The sequence below is a fragment of the Pipistrellus hanaki genome (genome assembly GCF_964339955.1).
Source record: "Pipistrellus hanaki genome assembly, chromosome: 7".
Classification (NCBI taxonomy): Eukaryota; Metazoa; Chordata; class Mammalia; order Chiroptera; family Vespertilionidae; genus Pipistrellus; species Pipistrellus hanaki.
The window spans coordinates 82,799,987-82,827,229 of NC_140509.1; the positions used below are offsets into that span (position 1 = coordinate 82,799,987).

Sequence of the window (27,243 nt, forward strand, 5' to 3'; positions counted from 1 at the left end):
TTCCTCTTTCTCAGGGAGAATCTCACACAGGCATTCATGGAGCCAAAAAAGCAAGAGGTAGGTCACCTGTGCCTGAGACCCATGCCACTGAGGTCAACAATTACAGAGCCAAGATTTACCCAATAGTAAATATGTATTCCCATTTCAGAGCATAGTTCAAAAAGTAGGACCACTAGGACATTTTCTAGGGAGTACATTACGTAACAGAGATACAAGACCAAGATCAGCCTTCGCCTTGACAGGCATGCTGTAGAACTCCTCATGGCTCACCTTCATTTCCTCTATTTCCACAGCCACCTCAACTATTGCAGAAGCTAAGACGATAAGTCTCCTCTTATTCTCTTCTACTCCATTTTTCTAAAGCTGACCTAGCCCTATGTAACAAAACCCTAATATGCAAATCAACTGAACAGCAGAATGACTGGTGGCTATGATGCTCACTGACACCAGGGGGCAGACACTCAACACAGGAGCTGCCCCCAAGTGGTCAGTGTGCTCCCACAGGGCGGGGAGTACTGCTCAGCCAGCAGCCTCATGGCTGGTGAGTGAAGCAACAGTGGCGGGAGCCTCTCTGGCCTCGGCTGCAGGCAGGCGATAAGGATCAGAAGGACCCGGACTGTGAGAGCCTCAGACTGCGAGAGGGATGTCTGACTGCCAGCTTAGGCCTGATCCTCATGGGGCATGGGGCCTAAGCTTGCAGGTGGACATCCCCCGATGGGTCCTAAACTGCAAGAGGGAGCAGGCTAGGCTGAAGGATCCCCCTCCCCCAGTGCACGAATGTTGTGTACCAGGCCTCTAGTTTTTTATGAAGTATAGTTCAATCACAAGATTAACCAGGTTAGAAATGGTCATCCATTACCTATTGAAATAAACTAACAACTAATCTAGTATTCAACATCATCTAAGTTTCTTTTCCATCTCTCTTTCCCATGTCTTTTATCTCTATGCACAGAACCTCCCACTTAGATGTCACATTCTGTATTTTGAGTCCCGCTCTCCCTTAAATCTCTCAAGTACTTTGTATCTCTGTGACACCTATTTTCCTCTGCTTTCTTTGGTTAAATGTGTCTTATTCCTCCCACTCTCCCTATTAGATGTTAGAATGTTTTATACCAGCAATTGTATCTTGCTCATCTTTGTATTCCCTTTAACACCAAGTACCTGAATAGATGTAAAGTACTCAGAAAAGTAATAAAAATAATACTAAATTGAATGGAGTTCAGTATTCAACATTTTCTTACTATCTTCTTACTTCCTAAACAGACATGCCACAAAATTCCTACAGCAACATCTGAAGTAGCTGGCTAAAATAATGTGTCATCTGTACTGTTCACATTCAAATTGTAAAAAAAAAAAAAAAAAAAAAAAAAAATTGTAAAATTTGCAAATATCTAAAATATGGCTTATTTGTGCCTCTTTCCTGGGATGTCATACATGCTCTAGTGTGCTTGGGTTTTTTATTAAAACTGCTTTTTATTCAGCATGATTCCCAGATTAATTCTGGCTGTACTTGTACTGGAAAATATATTTGCATAAATTGGGTGTTAGTCTTATTAGCGGTTATTAGCTTTCAGCATCCAGGGTATGGTCACTCAATTCATGCAGTAAATATAATGAAATTATTTCCATGTTGTTACCACAATGTAAATAGAGACAACAATGCGAGTCATCATCACACAGGCATAAGGCAGGGGCCAAATAACCTCTCCCACAGGAAAGGTCCAGCACAGAGGAAAACTGAGCTGAGATGAACATTCCATTAACCCCATCATACTCAGGAAGAATCTGGACAGCTCTGGAACTCTGACACTCCCAAAGGCAATAGGATGCAATTAGCACTGTGCATTTTTAATAGCTTACACGGCAGGGGAGAAATGTCTAAGAGGATATTTAAATTCAGCATAGAATTCTAGCAACCGCAATTTTAATTGCATACCGACTGCAAAATATTTCTCTTGTTGTCTAAATAAAAAGACACCGCTGTCTGCTTGGTTCAGGACTCAGTTATTAACCTTTAAGAATCTTTTTATTTTCTAGGATAAAAGCCTCTTACTCCCACAAATGCATCTTGAGACTGGGACTTAATTTTAAATCCCAACTCCTATTTTGGAGGACATTGAAACTTCAATCCCTGTCACGAAAATATCCTGAACAATATTTCAGACCCAGGAATTTTAGGGCTTTTATGTATTTTTTTAACTTGGAGATAAAACATAATTTTTAAAAGTCACAAAAATGAAAAGCTACCTTCTCCAACACACAAACACACACATGTTTAAAACATACAAAATACACAATCTGAGTACTCCATAGCAGGTCACCGGAAGCATAAGCAAAGACTGGGTGGCTGTTTCCATAGCAATGACTATGTAGTTTAGCTCTTCTGGGAATTTAACCAAACCCCCAGTAGCTTGGGGGGGGGGGGGGGGGAATCATCAGCAAAAATGCTGTAACATATGGCAACTGCCAGCAAATCAGTGAGAGGAGAATGCTTTTATTCCCTCTTCCTTCCTCCTGGCAGGAGCACTTTCATGTCAGGTGATTTGAGGAAGCGCCCAGACTTTGTTGGTCACTCAGCACTTAACTCAAAATTTAAAAATACGAGGCTTCCTCCTTTTCTTAGGATAAACGAGTTGTTGGTGCCCAGCCAGGCCCAGCAGCACATGCATTCCAAGAGTGACATTTAGCCATGGGTAAGAGCTTCTTGCATCTTCCCGTGATCTCATGTTATGACTCTTAAGTCAACTCAAGCTGCAGGGTTATCTCTTGGTAAAGAATGCAAATGAGATTTTAATATATATTTTGTTTTTGAAACCATTCTGTGTGTGTATGTGTGTGGTGTGTGTGTGTGGAGGGGGAGGGGTGTGCGCGCACGCACATGCGCGTGCAAGTTTTTAGTTCTACCTATGGCTCAATAATTAAAATAAGAGTTTTCAGTAGGAAAGAACAGAGGTGGCATGTTTCATTATTTTCTTTAGTCTCACCACTCCTGTATCTGAAATGATCTTCTAAGTATCAAGTTACAGGCCATTGAGTTGGAGGTACTTAAGTTCTCTCTTCAGCATAGCTTTGCAAAACCAAATACAAGGAACAACATGCAACTAGCAGCCAGTGGAAGTGATTGTCTCAGAATGAGAAAACACTCTCAATGGCAAGGAATGCATTGCGTTCTGAAGAGCACGTTCTATTTCGAACTTTCTCGGTGTTAGAAACAAGTTTCTTAGACTGAACCTAAAACAACCTCCTTTTACTCGTGCTGCTCACCTCCGCTGTGTACTTCTGAGGAGATACAAATGAAGCCCATGCTTCTTCTACATGACAGCACCTTGCCAACCCGAGGACAGTGTGAGTCTATGTTTTACTTTCCTTGTAGTCCCCAAACTCGACCCCTCTCCATCCTCAGTGGCATTACTTTTATTATCTTCTCTATCCCACCTCATTCACCTCTAGAAGTAAGTTATTGTGCCAATAACTTCATGCACTCCCCTTTTTTAAATGTAAAGTAAAACCGTTGGCCTAAATTAGGGGTGACAATTGAAAATGTCACTAGAGGCCAAGCAGGTAAGGCAACTGTGTGAAACATCACAGGAAGTGGTGACAATGGAGGTGACTGAAGGATGAGGTCCTGCCGGAAACCAATCACTGTCTCATTAATAGAGAGATGTGGACAGGAAGTCCGAAAGGCTGGTCAACAACCTTAATTGCTCTAACCACTCACTGTTTAGTTGACGCAATTGCTAGCTGAAGCAGCCTCTACCTTTGTTTGTCTTATGTACTTTTTGTTATTGGAATTTCCTGTCTAAGGGCTATGGGATAGCAAGGCCAGAGCAGGGTAGTAGTCCTCCCCGTAGAGGTGGGCTCCCGCCTAGGTCCCAATATTCCTAAATTAACACTTTCCAAGTCTCTTTTCATTTGTGTGTGGCCTTTCCAGAACCTAACCCTGAACCACACAGGACGTGAAAGGGGTTCCCACAAGGTCACAACCAGAGTATTACAATTCACATTCTTTAAAAGAATGCACACATGCACACAAAACACACACAACTCGGTCTGCAGTTGCAATCCTTGGCCTTAATTACTCTGATAGCAAATACTAAATTAATAGAATATAACAACTTGTGAACTTAAAAAAAAAAAAAAACTTTCACTGATTAGGCTAGGAGAGAGGAACAGTCACCTAAGTATCATGGGAATGTAGCCAGTCAATTTTCTCTCAGCGGTACATTAAAAAAAAAAAAAAAAAACCAGCCCACCAGTGGCTCAGTGGATGAGCATCAACCTATGAACCAGGAGGTCACGGTTCAATTCCTGGTGAGGGCTCAATCCCCAGTGTGGGGCATGCAGGAGGCAGCCAATCAATGATTCTCTCCCATCATTGATGTTTCTATCTCTCTCTCCCTCTCCCTTCCCCTCTGAAATCAATACAAATATTTTTTTAAAAAAAATCAAAACCAAAATTGTCACTGCCTCATTGCTCAATATGTTATATCAGGTACGCTTGTTCTCCACCAGAATGAATAAGGCACACCATAATTGAACATAATAATAAAAAAATTAGACTGAATAAAAGGTAAGGACCTACTATCACAGAGTATTAAGAGATAGTAGGTCCTTATTAATTTCTACATTCCATTAGCTCTTTCCTTTGCTAAGACTTAAATTTTATTTTCAAAAGCATTAGTATTTAAAAGTTCTAGTGCTGCCCTCCAAAATGTATGCAAATTGTCTGTCTTCCTGTTAACCACAAGGGCACCTTCAGGAACCTACTAGCTAGCCCAAACGTTGTCTGTGGTCATAGTCCAGGGAAGGTAGTTGCTCTAAGTTTGCGTGGAAACAAGGAAGTAATGTTATAAATATCAGTCTACAAAGCCCTGATCTATTTCCTACAAGCTTTAGAGCATAGAACATAGGACCAATAAATAAATAAATAAATAAAAATTAAAAAAAAGAGTCAAGTCTTTCCTCAGGTTGGCCAAAAACGTATTAATTTGTTAATCACCTATCTCATAGTTGACTGTAAGCATTTGGTTAGTGACACTTCTAGAGAATAAGGCATGGCCTCAATGCTGGGGTTTTCCACATGCAAACTCCTTTTAAAGAAACAGCCCCTTGGCTTAACCCATAAGGCTGCTTAATGACTGGGTCATCATCATTCATGACTTTAAACACTTTTAATAACAAATTAACGTTAGAGTTCTGCACCCACACCAAATATTCATTCCCTAAAGAAAAAGAAAGGATTTGTGAGTTTACCTCTGTCCATCGTCTTTGATCCCGTAGGCTTGTCTGGGACAGTAAGATGGTCTAGGGTGCTACTCAGTGAAGACGGGTCACCACTGGATAAAGAGTTCAAAACTCCACTTTCTGACGTGGCCACACTGTTCTCTGGGGCCTTGTCACTGTGTGCCTCTGAGTGTCCAGGTGGGTGAATCTCCACAGCAATTGCTACAGATTGTCCCACATCTTCAGCAGCAGACGAACTGCTCATGTTGGTCCAGGACTGTCTTTCCTTTGACAAAGAGGTGGGCAGACTGCTGGCTGCCTTTATGGTACTTTCCAGGGAAGAGAAAGAACCCGGTGTTTCACTCAGATTGGGTGAAGATGAACATGCCTGCTCTGCTGCCTATTTTGCACACATAAAATTGGGGGGGGAAATAGTAAGACGTGATTAAATAAGCATTCTCTACTTTTAATATTCAATGAAGGCAATCCATTGTTTCAAAAAGTGGACAATATATTGTCCAGATAATATGTGTGATACTTATATCCATATGACAGGCATGATGATGCCACTGCCTAAAAACTGGTTTATATAATTTTAAATTCACTGTTCAAGGATCTGAAAAAAAATTCCATATCATGATTTACCTTATTCTTCAATGTTCTCCAGAAACTTAACAGGCCTCTTTGGGGAATTCTTTGGAATACTGAAGGACTCTTTGAGCAAAAAGGAGATTGCAATCTATCACTAAAATGAGCAAAAAATCTTGAGAAATGTAATTAAGAAAGGAAAGCAAAAACTGGAGCCAGAGATGAAGCAAAATAATATTAGCCGAGTGATGACCAGTAATGTGGGCAAAGCACTTATGTTGATCAATCCTCAAGCATCTTTTACATATTCCTTAGCACATGACCAGTATCACCCCATAGCTACATAGTTAGGTGAAATGATGTTACCTCATTTGCTCTTTAATACTTTAAAAACTTTAACAATAAACTTTTACCAAAGAAGACAAGGACACATTTGCAGGCTCCTAATTCATTACAGAGAAACCAAAAACTGCCCCACAGACTAGGCGAACTGAATTGATGATGTAGGTTTCTTGCAAGCAGTTCCTAACACACAGTCCAAGGCTGAATGACAATCCCCGGTGAAATTTTCACCAGTCCATGGAGAAAATATCAATGCCACATCACCAACTCTCCTCTCTTGGTAAACACTCAGCTTATTCTGAGATTTTATCCTTGTTACATTTTGATGTTAAAATATAGGGCGCCCCCAAAATGTATACACACTTTGAATAATTATTAATTCTAGTGAATTCAATCTGAAAAGAAACATCAACTGAGCTATCAGCTATAAAGTGTGTAAATATTTTGGGGGGCATGCTCTATATATTTAGAAAACTGTGATGGTGGATATTAGCTTTTTTTCTTATCTATAGTCATCAAAATAAAGATTTTGTAACTATATGTTGTCCTTCCATTTTTAATTTATTGATCAGTAAAATCCATAAATCCAGACACCAGTGGTCTATGGCTCATGCTGTATCTCCAATGGCAGGTAAGACTAAAAAGGCACTTTATGGTTCAGTTTCATTATGTCATCCTATGGAAAATTCCCATCAATTTTAAACATTCAAAACTCCAAGGAAGTGGAAAGGAAGAAATTGTTAGAGGAAAGAAGCCAAAAAGTAAACTAGGATCTCTACTCAGAGACCTCAGAATCATTGCAACTAACTCAGAATGGTTGACTATGTTCCAAACCAATACTGTCCCTAGAATTTTGCAAGTTCTACGCTCTGAGTTCTGATGGGAAAAGCCTGTTTTTTGGTCAGCATGTGCCCAGTTGGCTGCATACTAAACATGGAGCACAAATAATCAACAAAGCCACTTTTTAGTAGCGTGACATTAAATTATCTAGTTAAGATACTAACTCATCACACGCATCTTCTTAATAATACATGTATGATGACATGAAAACTTTCCATTCAAGAACACATCAATAAACTTGGTAACCAGTTGCTTTCAATCACTCTGACCATTTAAAATTTAAGAGATCAAAGAAAGACCTGTAATTCACGAAGTAAAAACCCAGTTATCTGGAGAAAGGAATGCCCTCTTTCTTGCCAAACTATCCAAATAAATGCCGGGAATAGTTTACTCATTAGCAGGATCTATAAAATAAATATTACAAAAATACCTACTCTGGCCCAGTCCCGACACACTCCCCTACTGTGAGCTATTTTGGCAAAGCTTGGCTTCCACGTGTTCAGCTTCATTTTCTGCAGAGATGAAGCTCATGCAGTTTCTGTTGCTCCTGCTGGTGCTTCTCTAATTAGATTATAGCAAAATGGATATGAGCCAAAAACTGCACACACCTGCAGCAGCACATCCCACAAGCCTCTGGGAACCTCAAAAGCCTGCTTAAAGGACTAAAGAGAGACCTGTTAAGTGAGCATCCGAAATGTGTCTGTAGACGGTATTCCTGTCTGTGGTGTTACTCAAACCCAGGACAAATGCTTTCCATTTTCTCTAGCACCAAGTAGCATTTATAAATATGATTTTAAAATGGAGAAAAGAATAAATCAAAGGAGGAGGAGGAGGAAGAGGAGGGTGGAGGAGGAAGAGGAGGAGATTACGTGTATCAAGTCAGAGGGAACTTTTATTAGAAGAGAGATTGACAAAGTACAAATCAAAGTGAACCTACAGCAACATTACTGTGGATTACGTGAGGATTCCACACGGGAGCCTGCTTTGTAGGCAGCATGGTGTCAAATCATGGCTCGTTATTTCTACCATTCTGTAGCTACTAATAACTGCAGCTACATGTCAAACAAAAACCCGTTGGCTCCATGCCTTCTGTGAACTGTGTAATACGCTCATAAGTTCCCCGCTGCGAATCAAACAAAGGTGGAAAGGAGTGACTGACAGTCACACCCTTCGGTGGCTAACATGAGCCCCATCTCCCAGGATCAGTGCAGGGGCACGCTCCGCCCAGAAGCTTTCTCTGGGGACGTCAGGGGGAAATAGGTACCTTTGCCTGATGCTTAGGCTTCCTTCGGTCACACCAGGTGGAACATCATTTTATTGGTCAACTGATTCCGTAATTGCTGACTGACTCATTAATCTTTGTTGGTGAGTTACTTAAGAACAGACTGTTTTAAACCATTTTTGCATCTCCATTTTTTGCATCTGTGCCTGACACATTGGTCACAAACTAATGCCAACCAAGCGCAGACTGGAGAGCCAGCTGTATGAAGAAAAATAGCTCTGGGCTGTACAACCTGCTGCTGAAGAGACCCTGAAATTCTCTGTGAAGTAGCTATGGGTGATTTGTCCTAATCCTTGGATCTAAGGGTGACAGGTACCAATTGCAGTACAAATGCTCATTCTCACAATCGCAAACAAAATTAGTATTTTATTTATTAGATATTAACAATTGGATGTGGTTTCACAAATTTGAGAACATTTGGGATTTAAATATTTTATTTTTTGGTGTGTGTGTGTGTGTGTGTGTGTGTGTGTTCTGTTTTTTAAATCCACACTTGAGAATATTTTTCCATTGATTTTTAGAGAGAGTGGAAGAGAGAAAGACAGAGAAAGATGTAAGAGAAACACATCAATTAGTTGCCCCTGCACGTGTTCTGACCAGGGCCCGGGTTGGGGAGGAGCCTACAACCAAGGTAAGTGCCCTCGACTGGAATTGAACCCAGGACCTTTCAGTCTCAGGCTGACACTCTATCCACTGAGCTAAACTGGCTAGGGCTAAATATTTTATTTCTTAATGAGATATTTAAAGACATTTTAAAGATTTTAATGTTAATGAATTAAATTAAAATTTCAATATTACTTTTCCCCATTTTCTGGATAAGATACTTTTATTCATCAAAATATAGTTCAAATGCTGATTAGCTACAATTCCTTTGAATTGTTTTAAAACCCAGGTTTGATATGGGGAAAATAGTTTTAAATGGCCACCAAAATCTTATAATTAGAAGGAAGTGAGTTAACATATAAATTTTAAGCAATATTAGTCAAAACATATAAAAAATTGAAGATACAGAAATAGCTTAACACTAAACATAATAAAACCAAATGAGAAAAAAGAGGAATGTACACAGCCTTTTTTCCCTTTCATTTGCTCTATCAAGAAAAACAAACCAGTCAATTGCTCATTGGCTCTAGAAAATATTGTTTGCATTTCTATCATATGCTAGTAACATTACCATAAAAATCCAAAGACCCTGGTATAGTATACTCCCTACTCTGTCACTGACCTTCTGCATGACCTTGGGCAATGAAGTAGCAAAAGATTCCCTCCTCAATCCAACCCTTAGTATCCATGACCTTCAAAAAGCCACTTTACCTCCAAGTCCTGTTCTATTGACTTCCTATCTCCGCCATCACTCCCCTCTCCCCTGGTCCATCCTCCAGTCCAAACAATAACTGGGGTATTTTTAAAACATAGAACAGATCACAATATTCCCCTGCTGGAAAACCTTCTAATAACTGCCCATAGAAGTAGAAAAATGGCCCCAAGGCTCCATTATAGCTGAGAAGGCCTACAGGAACCCCTGCCAGCCCTTCGGGCACCATCTGCTGCCACCTCCCCTCCCTCTCCTTTCAAGCCACATTGGTCTTCCTGCTCTTTGAGAAAATCTCTGGCTCCTTGTGCCAGAAAGGCTTTCTCTGGATTGTTCATTGGCTGCCTCCTTCCCAGGATTTTGGTCTCAATTCAAATATCACTTCCTCAGCAGGCTGTTCCCTGACAATCATACTAGTATACAAAGCAATAGCCTCTGATCTCAGCCCGGCCACTCCCTAGCACATTGCACTATTTTTTCTTCTTCAGAGCATTTATTGACAGTTGAGATTATTTTGTTTAAATCACAAATGTGTTGTGCCTCTTCCTCAATTTAGAACTCAATATGCTCAATGGAAGAGACACTATCTCGATTCAGCCTGTCTTATCGGCAAAAATACCTGGTACATGGTCCATACACAAAAATATTGCTTAGCTTTCTGACTGACTGACGCAGCTTTACCGAGAGGAGCAAATGAGATAACATCAAAGAAAAGTCTTAATAAAATGTAAGTTTAAACATGCAAATGATACTTAGGACAGCCATATTTACTCTCTAAATGTGGCTTCCTTGCTTGTAAAATGAATACAGGATTTTTGTGAGTCAACTAGAACCATCCTTCTCAAAGCCATCTGAAAGTAACTTGCCAATTCTCACGGGGAAATGCTTACAGAGCATGAATCAGTAGAGAGTGTGGATGAAATCACAATAATCACCCACTGACCCATTTATCACTCTATTAGCAAATATTTATTAGTTTTTGAGTATGTGTTAGGAGCAGTCATAAGTGGTATGGGTAAAGAAGAATATATATTAATAAATAGCTCCTAGTCGGTTTGGCTCAGTGGATAGAGTGTTGGCCTACAAACTGAAGGGTCCCAGGTTCGATTCTGGTCAAAGGCATGTACCTTGGTTGCGGGCACATCCCCAGGAGGGGGTGTGCAGTAAGCAGCTGATCAATGTTTCTCTCTCATGGATATTTCTAACTCTCTGTCCCTCTCTCTTCTTCTCTGTAAAAAAAAAAATCAATAAAAAAAAATATATATATATATTTTTAAAAGAACTTAATAATTAGAGAAAAACAACAGATATACAAAATCAATAGTAACAAGACAGGTTTAAAGGTATCAAAAAACTATGCACTATAGGAGTATAAAGGATTCAGAAGAAGGAAGGCAAATCCTGACTTAACGGACTAAGGAAGCTTGAATGAAGGAAGTCACCGTTGAACTTATCTTGAAAGATATTTAGAAGATGGAATTCGGGTGGGGGTAAGAGGTTCCCGCAAGTGGAGAAACTTTGTAATTCCAGCCTGTGAGAGCAGGAAAGTCTGGAAAGTTTTTGGGGAAATAACTGGCAGCTCATTGAGGTGATGACAATGGAGGAATCAGCATGAAGACAATACTGCTGGCTTAAAGGAAGCCCAATACCTTACATATCAATCCAATGAGCCCAAATTAATTTGATAAGCAGTGAGGGTTTACAGAAAGGCTGTCCTAGGTGAATCCATATTATCAGACTGCACTTTAGAAAGACCAATTTGGGTGTGGATTTTAAGAGGCGAAATTAGAGACCAAGAAAGAAAACTAGCCTGCGATTTCCATAACCCAGGCAACAGCTAATGTGGTCCCAAACAGGGGGATGGCAGTGGGGATGGAAGACACAGACAGGGTGAGGGACAGCCAGCACATCTCGTGACTGACTGCCAGAAGAGCAGGCTGAGAAGACGAGCTGTTAGAGCAAGAAATAAAAATGTAAGAGCCAATTTTAGAAGGATCTGAAAATCAGTGAAATGTTCAAACCAGAGAGCTTATGATACTTTTTTTTTGCACCTTAAAGAGAAAGCATGCAATTTTCTTTTTCTTAAATATGAAATCACTGATACTTCTTTTACAACTGTCTCCCTTGCAAGCATTTGAATTATTTTATATAGTACATGAGAATTATTTTATATAGTGTATCAAAAGATCAAGTAAACTTTAGTAAACAGTTGTGCAAGATTTATCCTACCAGGATTACATTTCCATTTCTAACACTGATTCTACCACTTCCTGTGTTTATGAGACTTCCTCCTCTGCCACTGTCCACAGTGTGCAGGGTTTGTCTTTACTTATCTCTTCTTAGCTGACTTTTTTTCCCATCGTTTGACTATAAAGGAATTGCGCTTGTGAAAAGCAGCCAACTATGTGACTGCCGTGTTAACAGTGATCTGCATGAGCTTCCTGCAGCTGGAATGACCAACATTTAGATTCTCATTTTCTCCTGTGTCTGACCCACGTGGATCACCTGTTGGGTGGTCTGCCTAACTATATGCAGAATCTGACCATTTCATGTCCCATCTATTGCCTTCTCTGAATCACCACTGTGTCTCTCACTAGATTTCTTTGCGTTTATATGTAGCCTTCCACGGTCTCTCCCACGCAACAACCTGAATAGTCCTTTCAAAATGGAAACTGATCGCTTCACTCTTCTGCTCAAACATTCCCAAGGCTCCCTAACAAACTCCAAACAGTGCAGGCTGGACAGGATATGGCCACCACTAGTCCATCCTCACTTCCTGCCGCTTTCATCTTTGTCCCCTGCTCCCACCACCCTGGCTTCTTCGCATCATCCTCAATGCACCAAGGAGAGCTTGGCTTGAACTGCCCTCTATGCTTGGGCAACTCTTTCCCTCAAAATCCGCCCAGCTGACTCACCACCCTTCCAGAGTTTGTTCAAATCTCAGCTCTCACCCAGGCCAGTCCTGGCTTCTGGTTCATTGCTACAACCTGACCTCCAGCACTCCTGCCCTCCCTCCCTCACTCACCCTGCTCTACTTCTACTGACACAGCAGGCAATAAGCATCAGTTTCCTTCGCCTAGAAGTCTGGGTCCAGAAAGGAGTGAGTCTGTGTCTTTTTTATTCACTGATGTGTCCCATATTTGCTGAGAGCTATTTAGGACAATAGCTCTCAGCAAATGTTTGTTAAATGAATTAATAAGCATATACTCACAGATCAAGTTTTCAGGCAATGCTTTTTTAAAATTAAGCTTAGAGGGAAAATACAGGGTAGAGCAAAAGTAGGTTTACAGTTTTCAGTATGCAAAACACAATTTATTCTTATATTATTATTTATTCATTATTGTATTATTTTCCATACAAACAATTGTTGCCCCACCCAGTATGCAGGATAGGTTTTTACAGCTCTTAAATCACTTTGTAATTTATAATATTGGATTTAAAGGTGAACTGTTTTGCTTTTTTGTGATTTCAGGGAATCATGGATAGTGAATTCTACATATGATCTTCCGTGAAACCTACAGACTCCTATCTATTTTGAGCTTTCGTACTAGGCCTGTCAGAAAGCTCCCATTTCAGATTTCTCTGTGAATAAATGAATGTCCCGCCCTGTGAAGTCTCCTCAAGGAAAAGGACCATAAACAAACACCTCTTGTTCACTCACTGAAGACCCAGCCGTGTCCCCTGTGATTCAGCCACTAGAAGCACAGGTCCAAGTCGATGTGGTGCTGAGGTCCTACAGCTTCTCTTTCCTCCACAGTCATTAGAATGACTGGATATTAGGCTAAATTTTTAGGTCAAGATTTTAAAAATTTTTGAGAAAATTTTCCAGAATAATATGGTTTTATACTTTTGAGTTCATCATTCCAAAAGAAAGTTTATTACCCAACTTTAAAAAAAAAAAAAAAAAAAAAAAAGCAAGAACTGAGTGGGGGTGGTGGGAGGGTACTGTTTTCACCTACGCTTGTATAGCTCCATCAAAGCTAGACTACGCTAGACTGAGCCAAAACAACAACCTGAGTCACACTCTGGAAAAAGTTACTATGATTTTTTAAATTTCATCTGTTTAAAAAAAAAAAAGCTTAAATGTTATGTTAACCAAGTGTCTTACATGTCTGTTTTTCAGAAACAAGAAGAAACAAAAACAAAATCTGCCTGGGAAATATGCAGGAATGAGGAACATATTCTATTTCTAAGAAAAATAAAATCTAGCTCTTCAATATTTATCTATTTCTAACATATTTCTTCAGGGGAAAAAATGTTAGTCTTTGTGGCCTTCCAGAAAATGCTCAACATAGAACTTGAAGAAATAACAGACGAGTGATGACCCCCAAATTCTAGGATCCTTCCACTTCAATGACCTAACTTACTGGTCTCATAAGCACCCTTTCAGTTATTTGTTTTAAAACATCATTCCCTGTGACAGCATGTGAGACGGTCATGGCACAATGCAACTGAGTCATGACCCTTCATCTAAGGCCAGTGGTCAGCAAATTCATTAGTCAACAGAGCCAAATATCAATAGTACGACGATTGAAATTTCTTTTGAGAGCCAAATTTTTCAAACTTAAACTTCTTCTAATGTCACTTCTTCAAAATAGACTCGCCTAGGCCGTGGTATTTTGTGGAAGAGCCACACTCAAGGGGCCAAAGAACCTCATGTGGCTCGGGAGCCACATTTTGCCGACCACTGATCTAAGACGATAATTGGTTTCATTTACTCTCACCAAGTAAAGTCCTGGGTACCTGATAATGTTTCTAATCTATGATACTAATTTGCCATTAAAAAAAAAAGAAAAGAAAATCACAGTATTTTAGAACCAAACTAAATCATACAAGAGTCATATACAGGGCACCATAGGAGAGAGAAGGAATTTCAGGAAGACAAGGAGGGAGAACCAACCAATCCTTTTATGTTACAGGTTAAATAGGAGAAAGAGAGAGAGAAATTCAACTGAAACATATGCTTCTCTATTAAATCAACAAGGAACATCTATGAAAGACCTCCTCAACTTCTTTAGGAGCAATAAAGGGTAATCAAATAAGAACACTATGGAGAGTGGGGAGACCCTCTGAGAGCTGGAGGTATCATTACGTCTGACACAGATAAAAATAAAAGATTTTTCACAATTCAGAGACTGATTTCAAAAGAGGAAGACTACGTTAACAAAAAGCTATGAATGTGTGAAGAAAGGATCAATTGCAAGACTAGTTCAAAAACTGGTCCAAAATCTACCATATTCAAAATTTTATTTTATTGATATCTCATTTAATTTTGGCTAATCCTATTTAATAAATTTTTTTTTAATCTTCATTCAGTAAATATTTATTAATGGTTTGGCTGCTAGCCAAATAAATTCGAAAAGTGACCATATCCTGCACTGGCAGAGGGTCAATAAAACAGGAGAGGTCGCTATCTAATTGATATTTAACACCTTAAATCCAGGACTTGGCAAAATAAAAATCCATTAGTAAACCGAACTTACATTGGATACTTTCAAAGCTTAGACTCACACCTGCACTTTTCTCTAGTGAATGTGTAGAATCATTCCATGTGCAGATTTAATGCATTAAACCCACTTCTGGCTTCCAGCTCTCTTTCTGACTCTAGCTTTCTCTTAATGCTGGTATCTTTATCCCCTTTACATTCATTTCACATTATAGCACAGGCACCTAGGCACAGCCCTTTCAATTCTCTCTGAGAGTAAGTAAGGCTATAAATAAACTTTATAAAACGAGTCTATGCAAGCAACTGGCCTAGTACCAAGAAGCCCTCTGCATTAACTGCGAATCCTCTGAGAACGATACATCTGCGGGTCACGCACAAGGACTCAAAGTTTGTCATACGAGTGGGTTGCTATGGAAAGGCTCAAAATCAGCACCATGAGAATTGCGCTTGTTCTTTGGCAAGTATCTTAATTTAGCCTGTTCGAAAAACTTACCAGTCAAGGTCATGTCTACCCAATTGAAGGTCATGACATCCATGCATTTGATCAAATGAACAGCAGACTAATTAGGTGGGTACATACCAAGGGGGGCAGAGTCTCCGAAGAGTTAGGAGGAGGTGCTGTCTCCACAGCTATTTCCGGATCATCCTGTTCACTTTCACTGTAACATTCTATAACAAAAACAAAAATGCTTAATGTTCCCACGCCCTTATCACTTACCCCCATAATGCACGGGCAGAGGTCTGTCCATCTGGCTATTGCAATTCCAACCCAATTCAGAAAGTGCTCATCTAGTGAGCTATTGGGTGGCAAGGGGGTTCCAGGCGAGGGGAAAACAAGTGGCCACATCAGCGTGTCTGCCCTCAAGGAGTGTCCAACCCACAGGAAGAGGACTCCCCATAGGTAGCTCAGGCAAAATAAAATATTTCCTCATATATTATATTAAGAGAGCATATAATCAATAGTGATTAATTCTGATCCCAGGAACCATAATGAGCTGAAATTGAAAGAATAAGTAAACCATCAGTGGTGCCAAGAGTGATGTTGGTAGCAGGCCAACAGGGTAACGATATGAAGTCCCTAAAAGAGATGGTGGAAAAAGAAATGGAAAGGTTCCTTGAGGCCATATCATGGAAGGCCTTACACACCAGGCTCTTATGTAGTTATTTTTTTTCAACATATCAATGTACTTTATTTTTTTTTTAACTTTATTGTCAAAAGTATTACATGGGAGGGGGGAAAAAATCAATAAAATATGTAAAAATAAATAAATAAATGTTAAAAAAAAAAAAACAACTATAGTTCAATCTTACAACCAGATTATTGATGTTGATACAATAAAGATATAGTACATTTCTACCTCAAAAAAAAAAAAAGTATTACATGTGTCCCCCTTTCCCCTCATTGACCTCTTCTAACCCACCTCCCTTGACCCTACCCCACGCCTTCACCATCCTGTTGTCTGTGACCATGGGTTATGCATATATGGATATAAGTTCTTTATTTGATCTCTTCCCACCCACCTATATCCTCCCTGCCTTCCCTCTGACTTTAAAACTAGAACCATTTATTTTATGGGCAATAGTTAGCAGATTGATTTCACAATATTATAATGTACCTCTCTATTGTTTTAAGCCTAGTTGCCACTTTTCTATTTCTAAATTAAGATTGTTTGATTTTGTTATCCAAAGATACAATCCTCTAGTTTCAATTCCCAAGTTTTATGTGGTATGAGCATTTCAGAATAGCATCAGCTCTGTGACCTTGGCACCTAACGCCTCTTCTTTTCCATAAGAAGGAGCACTTGCATCATTAAGAAGAATCAGAAAGTTGAAGCTGTGTATGCTGAAAGCTACAGACTGGGCTCAAAGACTGACACTCGGCCTGTGTCCCAATCTGACCTCCAGGTTCCCAATGCAAACATCGGGTAATTACTCTGAGCACACATCTGGTGGAAATACTAAAATATCAGAAAGGAAGCAGTAGGATGAAAGTTATCTGTCTAAATCATGATGAGATGATGCCTATGAGTAAGAATCCAGTAAGTGAGGCGATGAAACATTTGCATTGGCAATTGTGTGAGATGTCATTGAAGCTTCCAGTTGCTAACGAGTGGGTGAAGTGTGAACAGCATGCATAGCCAGCAGAGGAAGCTCAATTCCATGCTGGTGAGTCTGTGCGATTGTCTCTGCATATTTTCAGATAATTTTAAATGCCAAGGTGTGTTTCGTTAGGACAAGGCAATGCATAGAACTTGACATGGTTTTCTCACCTTATTTCATCCTATTCTAATTTTCTTGCTAGATTTTCATAATTTTAAAATAGAACATACCTTCGTCCTTTGTAGTGGATTCATGATGGGTTACAGATAATCCAAGCTTGTTTAACCACCTATAATTTAAATAGAAAATAAACATTTGACCAAAGAGATTCACCTTTGCCCTAGACCCTGAAGGAAGGTTTTGGTCATATTTTATAATAAAGTTGTCATAATCCTATGCTCAGTACAAATATTTCCAGCACAAATTTGTGGTATCGAACCCTAAGAATTCTGGTTTCATAATATTTTCATTACTTAGGGCGCTCTTTTTAAAATATATATATTTTTTATTTATTTTAGAGAAGAAGGGAGAGGGATAGAGAGATAGAAACATCAATGAGAAGAGAGAATGATTGATTAGCTGCCTCCTGCGCACCCCACACTGAGGATCGAGCCCTCCACCTGGGTATGTACTCTGACCAGGAATCAAAACATGACCTCCTGGTTCATAGGTCAATGCTCAACCACTGAGCCATGCCAGCCAGGCCACTCACTTACTTGCAAGAAAATAAATGAGGTGGCCCATTATTCAGATGACTACTGTGGGTGACAGCATTATATATTCTAAATATATGAACAAATATATTTTTGCAATTGTACATTTTAAGTTGTTAGCAACCATGAAAATCCTTATTATTAAGTTTAGTAACTTTACCATTAAAGTTTTATCCCTGTAATTCTTAAAATATCTGTTTATTTCACATGAAAATAAAGAAAAGATGATACATTTTTTAAGCCAGAGTTTTTATTTTAATCAATAAAATATCTGGCTAGAGCTACAATAGATAGGTATTCCTAACCTGGGGAAATTTTCAATTCCTTGAATAATGTGACGTAAAGCAAAAACTGTCAATGTCATCTCTTCTATTGATTTACCATTTTGTTGGCAATGAATTCGAACTAAACATCAATAATGAAAATAGAACTAGATGACCCTTACGGAAGTCAAACTTGGTTTATGACTTCAGGCTACTGCAGTTCTTTCTCAAGGGTTTTGTTAGGAATATATTTTATAACACAGAATTTTTAAAAAGATATAAAAGGTCTATTTCATATGCTCCTAACTATATAACCTATTTAAAGGGAAAATATTATTTGGGGGCGGTGATCATCTAAGCAATTAATTTTCCACATCTTGCCAGTTTTCTATATTTTTAAAAAATGTTCCATATTGTGTATTACTTTTGAGAAACCAGAGCATTTCATAGTGGCCAAAGTCTACCAATACCAACAAAATCACAGTGCTATGTACTTTGAGATTCACTTATATTTTTCATGTCCCTGAGACTGTAATGCCTCATGAACAATTCTCTGGCCACACACCAAGGACAGAAGTATTGCACGTTTCCATCTGTCAATAAGTTAGGAATATTTACCCAGTCCTCCACCTTCTATGGCCTTGCTGCATTTTTAAACATTTAACAGCAAATATAAAATAAATCTGATTGTTAAAAATAAATAAAATAGGACTGCCTGCCAGGAAAAGATGAATCCCTGCCTCATCTATGAAAACCCCTTTAGCACCATAAGAAACACGTATTCTCTTAATGGCCACTTAAAACTGGAATAACACCTGGGCCCAGATCATGCCACAGGCACTGAAAAATGTTCATCAAGACTCAACAGAACAAACAACAAAACAAGTAGGCAGGAAATCATACCAAAAAAATGCAAATGGCTAATAAACACATGGACAAAATTATCAGCTTCAACTGTATTTTGGATAATGCACATTGAAACACAGGAAAATATTTTTCACCACAAGATGGGCAACATTTTAAATATCTCTGATTTCTAGAATTTAGGAGAAAACATTGTAATGTTTGTTGAGTTGAACATGAAAATTGATGCAGCCAATTTTAAGCAGGCAATTCGTTGATAGTATTCAAATGTTAAATATTCATCCTTTTTGCCCAACGAGTCTAATTATAAACATCTAGCCTGCAAACCACAACTTCATATACACAAATAAATGACAAAAACAAGAAAATAAAACATAATCTATCTATATATATAAAATCCTAAGCAACTGTCTGACCATTCGACCATCTGACCAGTAGCTATGATGCACACTGACTCTGAGGGGGCAGATGTTCAATACAGGAGCTGCCGAGCTGCAGTGACTTGGCAGCTGCGGTTCATGGGTGTTGCACCCAGAACCAGAGAGGAGAGAGCCCGATCCAGGCTGTGTCACCCGAGAACTGCCCTCTCGCAATCCGGGACCCCTCGGGGGATGTCGGAGAGCCAGTTTTGCCCCAATCCCCACAAAACAGGCTGAGGGATCCCACCAGTGCATGAATCCATGCACTGACTGGGCCTCTAATACAATATAATTGCCCATCAATGGGAAAATGGGTAAAGTATGGCACTGATTCTATCGGTACCGTGTTATAATGGAGCTAATAAAAGGATAGGTGGGAAGCCTTGTAATGGCCTGGGAAAGTCCTATCATACTGTGAAATAAAAAAATTTTTTTAAAAAAAGGAAGTAAAAAACATGTTTAGGCTGACTCTAAAACTATATATTTGTATACATCTACAAATTGATATTCAAAAAAAGCCTCAGGAAGCCTATACAGCATACTGTTAAAAGGGTTTGCCGAAACCGGTTTGGCTCAGTGGATAGAGCGTCAGTCTGCGGACTGGAAGGTCCCAAGTTTTATTCTGGTAAAGGGCATGTACATTGACTGTGGGCACATCCCCGGTAGGGGGCATGTATAATAGGAGGCAGCTGGTTGATGCTTCTCTCTCTCTCATCGATGTTTCTAGCTCTCTGTCCCTCTCCCTTTCTCTCTGCTAAAAAAAAAAAAAAAAAAAAAAAAAAAAAAAAAATTAATAAAATATCAAAATATATTTAAGAAAAAGAGGTTAATCCCAGGGAGAGAATTTGCGGTTTTCACATTGCATGCTTCTGTATTATATGGTTTCTACAAGAATATATTTTATGAGTCACCTAACTAAAAGAAATATTTAAAAGCACATTTTTAAACATTGATTAGGCAAAGCACAACGAATTTAATGACTCACTTTTAAAATACCAAAAATAAACTCATTCTTAGTTTATACATAATTTCATAATTACATAAGCTAACCACTCCCCCCCAAAAAAAGAAGAGTATATAAAAGCGAAATAGACAAAAAAAAAAAAAAATAAAACTGTTGGCATTATCAAGACAAAAATGGTTTTAAATTGAGAATGCCTGAAACAAGCAAAGACACGAAAATATAGAAACGTAGCAGATTGGGAGAGCATTGACAATAAAAAAAAATTTCCTCTCAACCCTTAGCCAACAACCATGTCCTTTTAATGGCCATGGTGAGTTCCTTGCTGTGAAAAACTGGTGATTGATTAGAATCTTGTTTCTTCCCAGCACCCACTGGCTCAGAGCACCTCCTTTGCTAAGAACACTTTAGCCGAACATGGAGGCAGTAAAATGCTCCTAGTTGGGGCTAAGTAGACGGATGCACAAAAAGACTTGTATTTACATAGACATGACAGATGTTCCCGAGAGTGTGCTGTGTGTTGACTTGCCGTGAATGTGTGTGTTGGAGAAACACGAGTGTTAAGAAATGGATGTGAAAACAAGCACATGCTTCCCGCAGGCACCGTGGGAGAACGGCCGCTCCCAGAGCCTCTGTTCAGAACCAGCTCCTTCATTTCTCTAACCGCTTCCCCCGTCCTCACACACTGAGGGTCCCTTCGGAATACACAGCATAACCATTAGCCTTAATTGCCTTTCCCTTCCTTGTCCCAGATAGAAATGTCACCCCCAAAAGTGCCGTTTCCCGAGGAGGGGGGCTTCTAAAGCAGAGCCCTCTGTCCAGATGCCCTCCCGCTCTCCTTCCCAGCATCTCCGCATGTCGCCGAGACACACAGACACTTGATGCCCTGGCTCCAACAGGCCACCTGGGTAGGAAAAGAGACTCCTCAGGGGCTAATGGCGGCAATCCCTTTTTCTCCACGTGAACTATACCTTGTGGGAGAAGTCAGCCTGGAGGCCCCAGGAGAGTCTGCATTGGTGGCTATTAAAAAACCATCTTCAGAAAAATAGAACTTCACGCTGTGTCACCAATCAAAGAGATTATGACACATTTGGGCCCAGATCAAATGGGCCGTTTGTCTATGAGTGGCTGCATGGACAGTTTTAAACTCTAAAGGTCATTCAACACTATGGGATCAGAACACCTTACATTCAAATTTCAATTTACGCCTTACTTGTAAGCTGGAAAGGTAAATGTTAACATAATTTCAAGTAAAATAAACAGATTTTCACAGCATAGACTAGTAATAAGATCTCGGCTTCGGTAACTATGAAAGGCTTTGACTTAGCCAACTAGACAGTGTGTGTGTGTGTGTGTGTGTGTGTGTGTGTGTGTGTGTGTGTGTGTGTTTGTATGTATATATACATATATGTCTTAGTTATACTAGTAGTTAATCCGCATGTAACTCTGCTTGCTGTCAGATCTCTGCAAATGGAAAACACAAAGACTGAACATAAGTGGACTAGAAGCATACACATAAACTGGAAAAGAGGGTGAGCAGGAAACAAAATAATGCGGATGTGTGATGTATAGAGCAAATCTGACTGAAATTAACAGGTCTAATAACTTCGAACTGGTTCGCAAATGTATTTTGCGATGCGGGGAAAGAAATTCCCAGGTAACAAAACACTGAGCACTAACTGTTTCTCTGGTAAACCCGGTCTCACCCCCCCGCCCCCCTCGTCAGAGAAAACAGAAGCACTTTGAAAGGGCCAGCCGCAGGATGGGTAGGAAAGATGTAGACAGGAAGGAAGCTGGAGACACAAGATGCTGTTTGAAAGAAGCCAGGGACAGCAGGAGGCTGTGGGGGGAGGTAAGGGGGGGGGGAGGGGGAGACCATTTGGGGTTAATGGATGGCTCATATCCAGACCATCTTGGGGCCCTAAGTACTTCGAGGCAAGACATTAAGCTTTCCACACACCCCTTACACCCCTAGGGCTTGCTAATCAATAGGATTTAGCTTTACTCCTGTAAGTAAATAAAGAGCTTTGACAGTGAAGTTTTAAAAATCTTCTCCTTTTGTGTGCCTGCTCTTATTTTTTTCAGACACTTGAGAAAGCCAGGAAGGAAAAGCTAAAATCAGAAAGAGGGAAGAAACCACTTCTCTCTTTCTCCACGTAAATAAAAGGCTTGTTTGAAAGACTCAGTTGTCAATTCCTGGCCTTGTTATTTCGAATGCTGGGTTTCTCAATAAAGAGCCACTCCGCCCTCACATGAGGGGTTGTGGTGGGGAGATGAGGGTAGGGAACCAATGAGAATGCTTCTAGCTAGAGTAGGTTGCTGACGGATATCCTATAAGTTGTGTGTGTGCTCGTTCATGTATGTTTGGTGAAAAGCAGTTTTTCTTTAAGTTTCTAGAGCAAAAGGGCAAAAGGAAATTATATAAGGCAGATAGAACAGGGAAAAAAAATCATTATCTATAAATAAATAAAACAGATTAAGCCATAAACTTCATGAATGGAGGAAGTATGTCTGCATTCTTTATTTCTAGTGCTTCAGATCTGCTACAATGGGACAATAGCAGGTGGTCCATAGACATATTTTAATTAGTTATGTAAGGTAATAAGAGACACTAAGAATTCTTGACCTAGCCAGTGTTGCTCAGTGGTTGGAGTGTCAGCCTAGTGCACTTGGGTCTTGGGTTCAATTCCCAGTCAAAGGCACATACCTGGATTGCAGGTTTGATCTCTCACCCTGTCCGTGGGAAGGTGCAGGAGGAAACCAATCAACTGATCTATATGTGTGTCTCTCTCCCCTCCTCCCTTCCTTCCACTCTCTCTCTTAAAAAAAAAAAAAATCAATGGAAAAAATATCGTCAGGTGAGGATTAATAAACAAAAAAGAACGAGAGAGAGAGAGAGAGAGAGAGAGAGAGAGAGAGAGACTAAGAATTCTGAAACTAGAGCTTAAATTAGAGTGCTCTCTAAAGCCTCAAGCAGGTGCCGAAACCGGTTTGGCTCAGTGGTAGAGGTCTGTGGACTGAAGGGTCCCAGGTTCGATTCCAGTCAAGGGCATGTACCTTGGTTGCGGGCACATCCCCAGTAGGGGGTTTGCAAGAGGTAGCTGGTCGATGTTTCTCTCTCATCGACATTTCTAGCTCTCTAGCTCTCTCCCTTCCTCTTTGTAAAAAATTAATTAAATATATTTTTTAAAAAAAATAAAGCCTCAAGCAGGTAATTAGGGACATAAAACTTATGTCAGCTATACTCTGAGCAAAACTGTCCTGCAAAATATTTGTGATTGCACATGGAGAGCTAATAAATGCATGAATCCTCATGATATCACACAGCACATATGAGACGCTGTAAAGATCAGAATTCTGAAAGCTGCAAGATCAGTTATATAATACTTTCAAGCCTTCTCCCCATGATTCTGATTCTCATTTTAACATTTTCTTACAATTATTTGGCTCTTCCTTTCTCAAGGTTCCCTACACTCATCTCCCCACCAGAAGAATTCTCATTACTTCTTCCAAAAATAGCTACTTTGATATGTACAGTTCTCCAAAATGCTCCCAAATACTAGAGAAGAAAGCAAGAAGTCTCTGTAGCTGCTAAAGAGATAAATCCTTAAAGCATGAGAAGTTATGAAACAATAATTGATATGAACATATGTTTAAAATTCAAACACCTGACCAAAGTAAGACTATTCCCATAGAGATTGGATTTATCCATTTCCTCTACTTACACATTCATTTCTTGCGTATTCTCAGCTGCAAAATAAAAGGTCTTGATCTGTGGATGGCTGATCTTGAAAGCACTTGAAGGGGAAAAGCACAGACATATACAAAATTAGTGCTTGTGGTCATCAGTGGGTTTGAAAATAAATCAGTCAAATATAACTACAGTAAGTGCACCTGCTTTCTTTGTAACTCTACAGAAAATAATTTAGTCACATTAAATATCCATTGTCTAATCTCTATTTCATTTAAAAAATAGAGGGTTAATCCATCATGTATGAACATCCACAACAGGACTGTGTCTTAGCTGGTCAGTGGTTTCTATTTAAAACATATGGACACATTCTTTCACTTTCATTTGCTAACTACTTTGCTATTGAGATAATACATTAAAATGTAGGGTGATAGAGGTGTCACTTCAAAATACTTAGGTCAACTCCTTCAAGAACAGTCTTAATTCAATCAAATATGTATGAGAATTCGTTTACACGAAAATAATAGAGCATAGAACTTGTGATAACCTATCAAAAACCTTATCCAGCCACTCTTTAGCACATAAAACATATAAGGTAGACTTTTAGTTTCAAATAAAAGTATAAAACATTAAAGATAACAAATAATAAAGTGTTTCCCCTTTACCATTTAGACCGGAAGTCCTACAGTACAAGGCAAGGACATTTATAAAAAGTTTGGTCTAAACTACAAGAATCATCACAAACTCATGTATCACTGGATAGGTGCAGCTAACCAGAGTGGTAAGGACTTAAAGCTAGCACCAGTTTATTCATTTTCTTAGAAACAAGCAAATTAGCTGCTAATAGTAGTAACATAGATCAATAGGAAATACCCTTTCTAACAAAAAAGAAAATGATGTCAAAGGTAGAAGAAAAAATAAGAAAAAGGTGAAGAGGACACATATGCAAAATGCAGCTGGATGCTGTCAAGAGCACCTGACTGGGAGGCTGGCCAGCTGGTCTAGAGCCAGCCCTTCCATGAGTTCTAACCAAGACCAAACTCTTTGGGCTATTCCCTTCTCAATAAAACTAGGACCACGCCTGGTGACTGTTTTCCCTATTTTTTCTCAAATCTTTGGAACTTAAATTATATCAAGTTGTCATCCCCAAGTCTAAGACATCAAGAGAATTCAATTTCAAGATTTCTACTAAGAATGCTATTATAAACTAAGGAAAAGTAGTCTTGCCATAATATTGACAGCTCTGGAGAATCCTATTGAACTAGTCATTCTCTTCACAAGGACAAAACTTTGACATCTGACCTCCCCGCGAGTCATGGAAGGGAGCTTATTTTAAATTCTGTCAGTCAGTATGGTCAACAACATGCCATGCCAGAGCCCCAAGGGGTTTTAAAATCCATCTGCTCCACAAAATGCAATTCCTAAAAATAAGAGGTCAAAAGCTTCTATTATTGTTTGGGGTACCAACCCATAAAGTTCAAAGGTCTCAGACATTGAGTGTTACTTTCATTAACTTCCCAATCACCACATCACCCACAGAACTTTATGAAGGGATATCATCCTGGCTCAGAGTTTTGTGGGAAATGATAGACAACTTACTGCTTTTTTCTGCATTCAGATGCTTTCTCCACAGTGAAGTCAGGCAGGTTGACAAATCCATCCGCTTTTTCTGCCTAAAACACATGCATACCACATATATGAATCAGTGCCTTAGTCTAGCAGTTAGGTTATTGAGATTACATACAAGGAATAAATAGAGCATAGATGAAATAAAGGAGAATCAAAAGACACCTTCCTGAATCAGCACTGGACTTCTCCTACATGCACATTTTATTAGAGAAGTGTGATAGTCTCCTGTAAAGTCATCTAGAACCTTCCATCAGTAGTAACATGGCGGCCATTGTATGGCACCCAAAGGACCTGCCCTGCCCCTTCCTCTCTTCCTAAGCCATCAGGGTTGCTTTCTGCTGAGCCTGTGTGCATCCTCAGCATCATTCCCATCCCACTACTCTAGAAAGCCACAGCCCATAAGATGGAATCTAATTGGCACTCCTATATGGTGGACAGAGGCTTGACTTTGGAGTTAGTAAACTGAGGTTTATATCATAGATCTACAACTTACTGGTTTTTATATTACTTAAATAAGACCAGGTAAATAAAACACTTAACGGACATGCAACAAACATCATTTCCTCTCCCAAGTCTGTAGGAGGTTCCTTGGGGAATAAATCACAGAGTCAAAGCTGCTAAACTCTCAGCTCCATAACAGATCCCTAGGAGTTCTTTCTAAGCAGGAAAGACTGCAGAGGAAAAGTGGCACCTTTGAGACATCATGTGAATGCCACTTTAAAACATCAATATTTTTACAGGAAATGTAACCATCCTTTCACCTCTCTAAGAATTTGTTACTTTTTACTATATGGATAAAATTTCACTGTACCACAAGGCAGTGGCTAGATTGCTTATCACAGCTAGACCTCGAATATGTTCCCATCTACAACTGGTGTTGAGTGGAGAAGCATTGACCACAGGACTAAACATAAAGGAGAGTCAGAGATCATTAGGAGACAAGCAAAAATTGATTTTGAAAATACAATCTAAATTTTTAAAATCAGCTTGCAATCAAATTTGCACCATGGATGCTCTTACTTCCCTTCATCATCTGTCTCTTTCTCTTATTGCCAACTAGAATGCAACTTGCACTCTTTTCTTCAGGAAAATCAAACTGAAACATCCAACCTTATGCCTGTCCCATCGCTCCTCTCCTACATGAGTCAATGTATGCAAAACATTTCACTTGAAATGCTTTCTTCTTATAAGACTCAAAATGCAATTCTAAAGGGAACTTTTTGGATGGAAACTAGACTTACCAGGGTGGTCACATCATAAGTTCCATAAGTGTTTAATCACTGTGTTGTATACTGGAAATGACGTCCATGTTGCTAAATCCCACCTACCTTTATGAGCCCTCACTTAACTGAACTCTATAACGGGTACGGTAGCCTGCCCCCTCCACCGTGCCCTGCCTCAATGCCTTGCTTTTCTGACAACACATTTCGGCTGCTCCCTTGCCCTCTACCTACTCCTCGATCTCCTTCTATGGGTCTTTTTCTCCTGTCCATTTCTTAAATGTCATTGTTTCTCAGATTTCTGACCGCAGACCTGTTCTCGATTCATTCCAATTCTCTCTGTGGGAGAT

General features: G+C 39.5%; 1 protein-coding gene across 4 annotated transcripts in view; it reads right to left on the reverse strand.

Annotated features, from left to right (window-relative positions):
- IPCEF1 (interaction protein for cytohesin exchange factors 1) overlaps nucleotides 1-27,243 on the reverse strand; it is a 133,441-nt gene that overhangs the window by 16,843 nt on the left and 89,355 nt on the right. For 2 of the 4 annotated variants that reach the window (XM_084889405.1, XM_084889408.1), the window contains 6 exons: nucleotides 25,644-25,717; nucleotides 24,079-24,150; nucleotides 17,364-17,422; nucleotides 15,614-15,702; nucleotides 5,869-5,937; nucleotides 5,254-5,623 (listed from right to left, as the gene is read on the reverse strand). In XM_084889405.1, coding sequence (XP_084745531.1) covers nucleotides 5,254-5,623; nucleotides 5,869-5,937; nucleotides 15,614-15,702; nucleotides 17,364-17,422; nucleotides 24,079-24,150; nucleotides 25,644-25,717 — 733 coding nt within the window. The remainder of the gene's footprint in view (nucleotides 1-5,253; nucleotides 5,624-5,868; nucleotides 5,938-15,613; nucleotides 15,703-17,363; nucleotides 17,423-24,078; nucleotides 24,151-25,643; nucleotides 25,718-27,243) is intronic. The other 2 variants (XM_084889407.1, XM_084889406.1) reach the window with 1 other exon arrangement.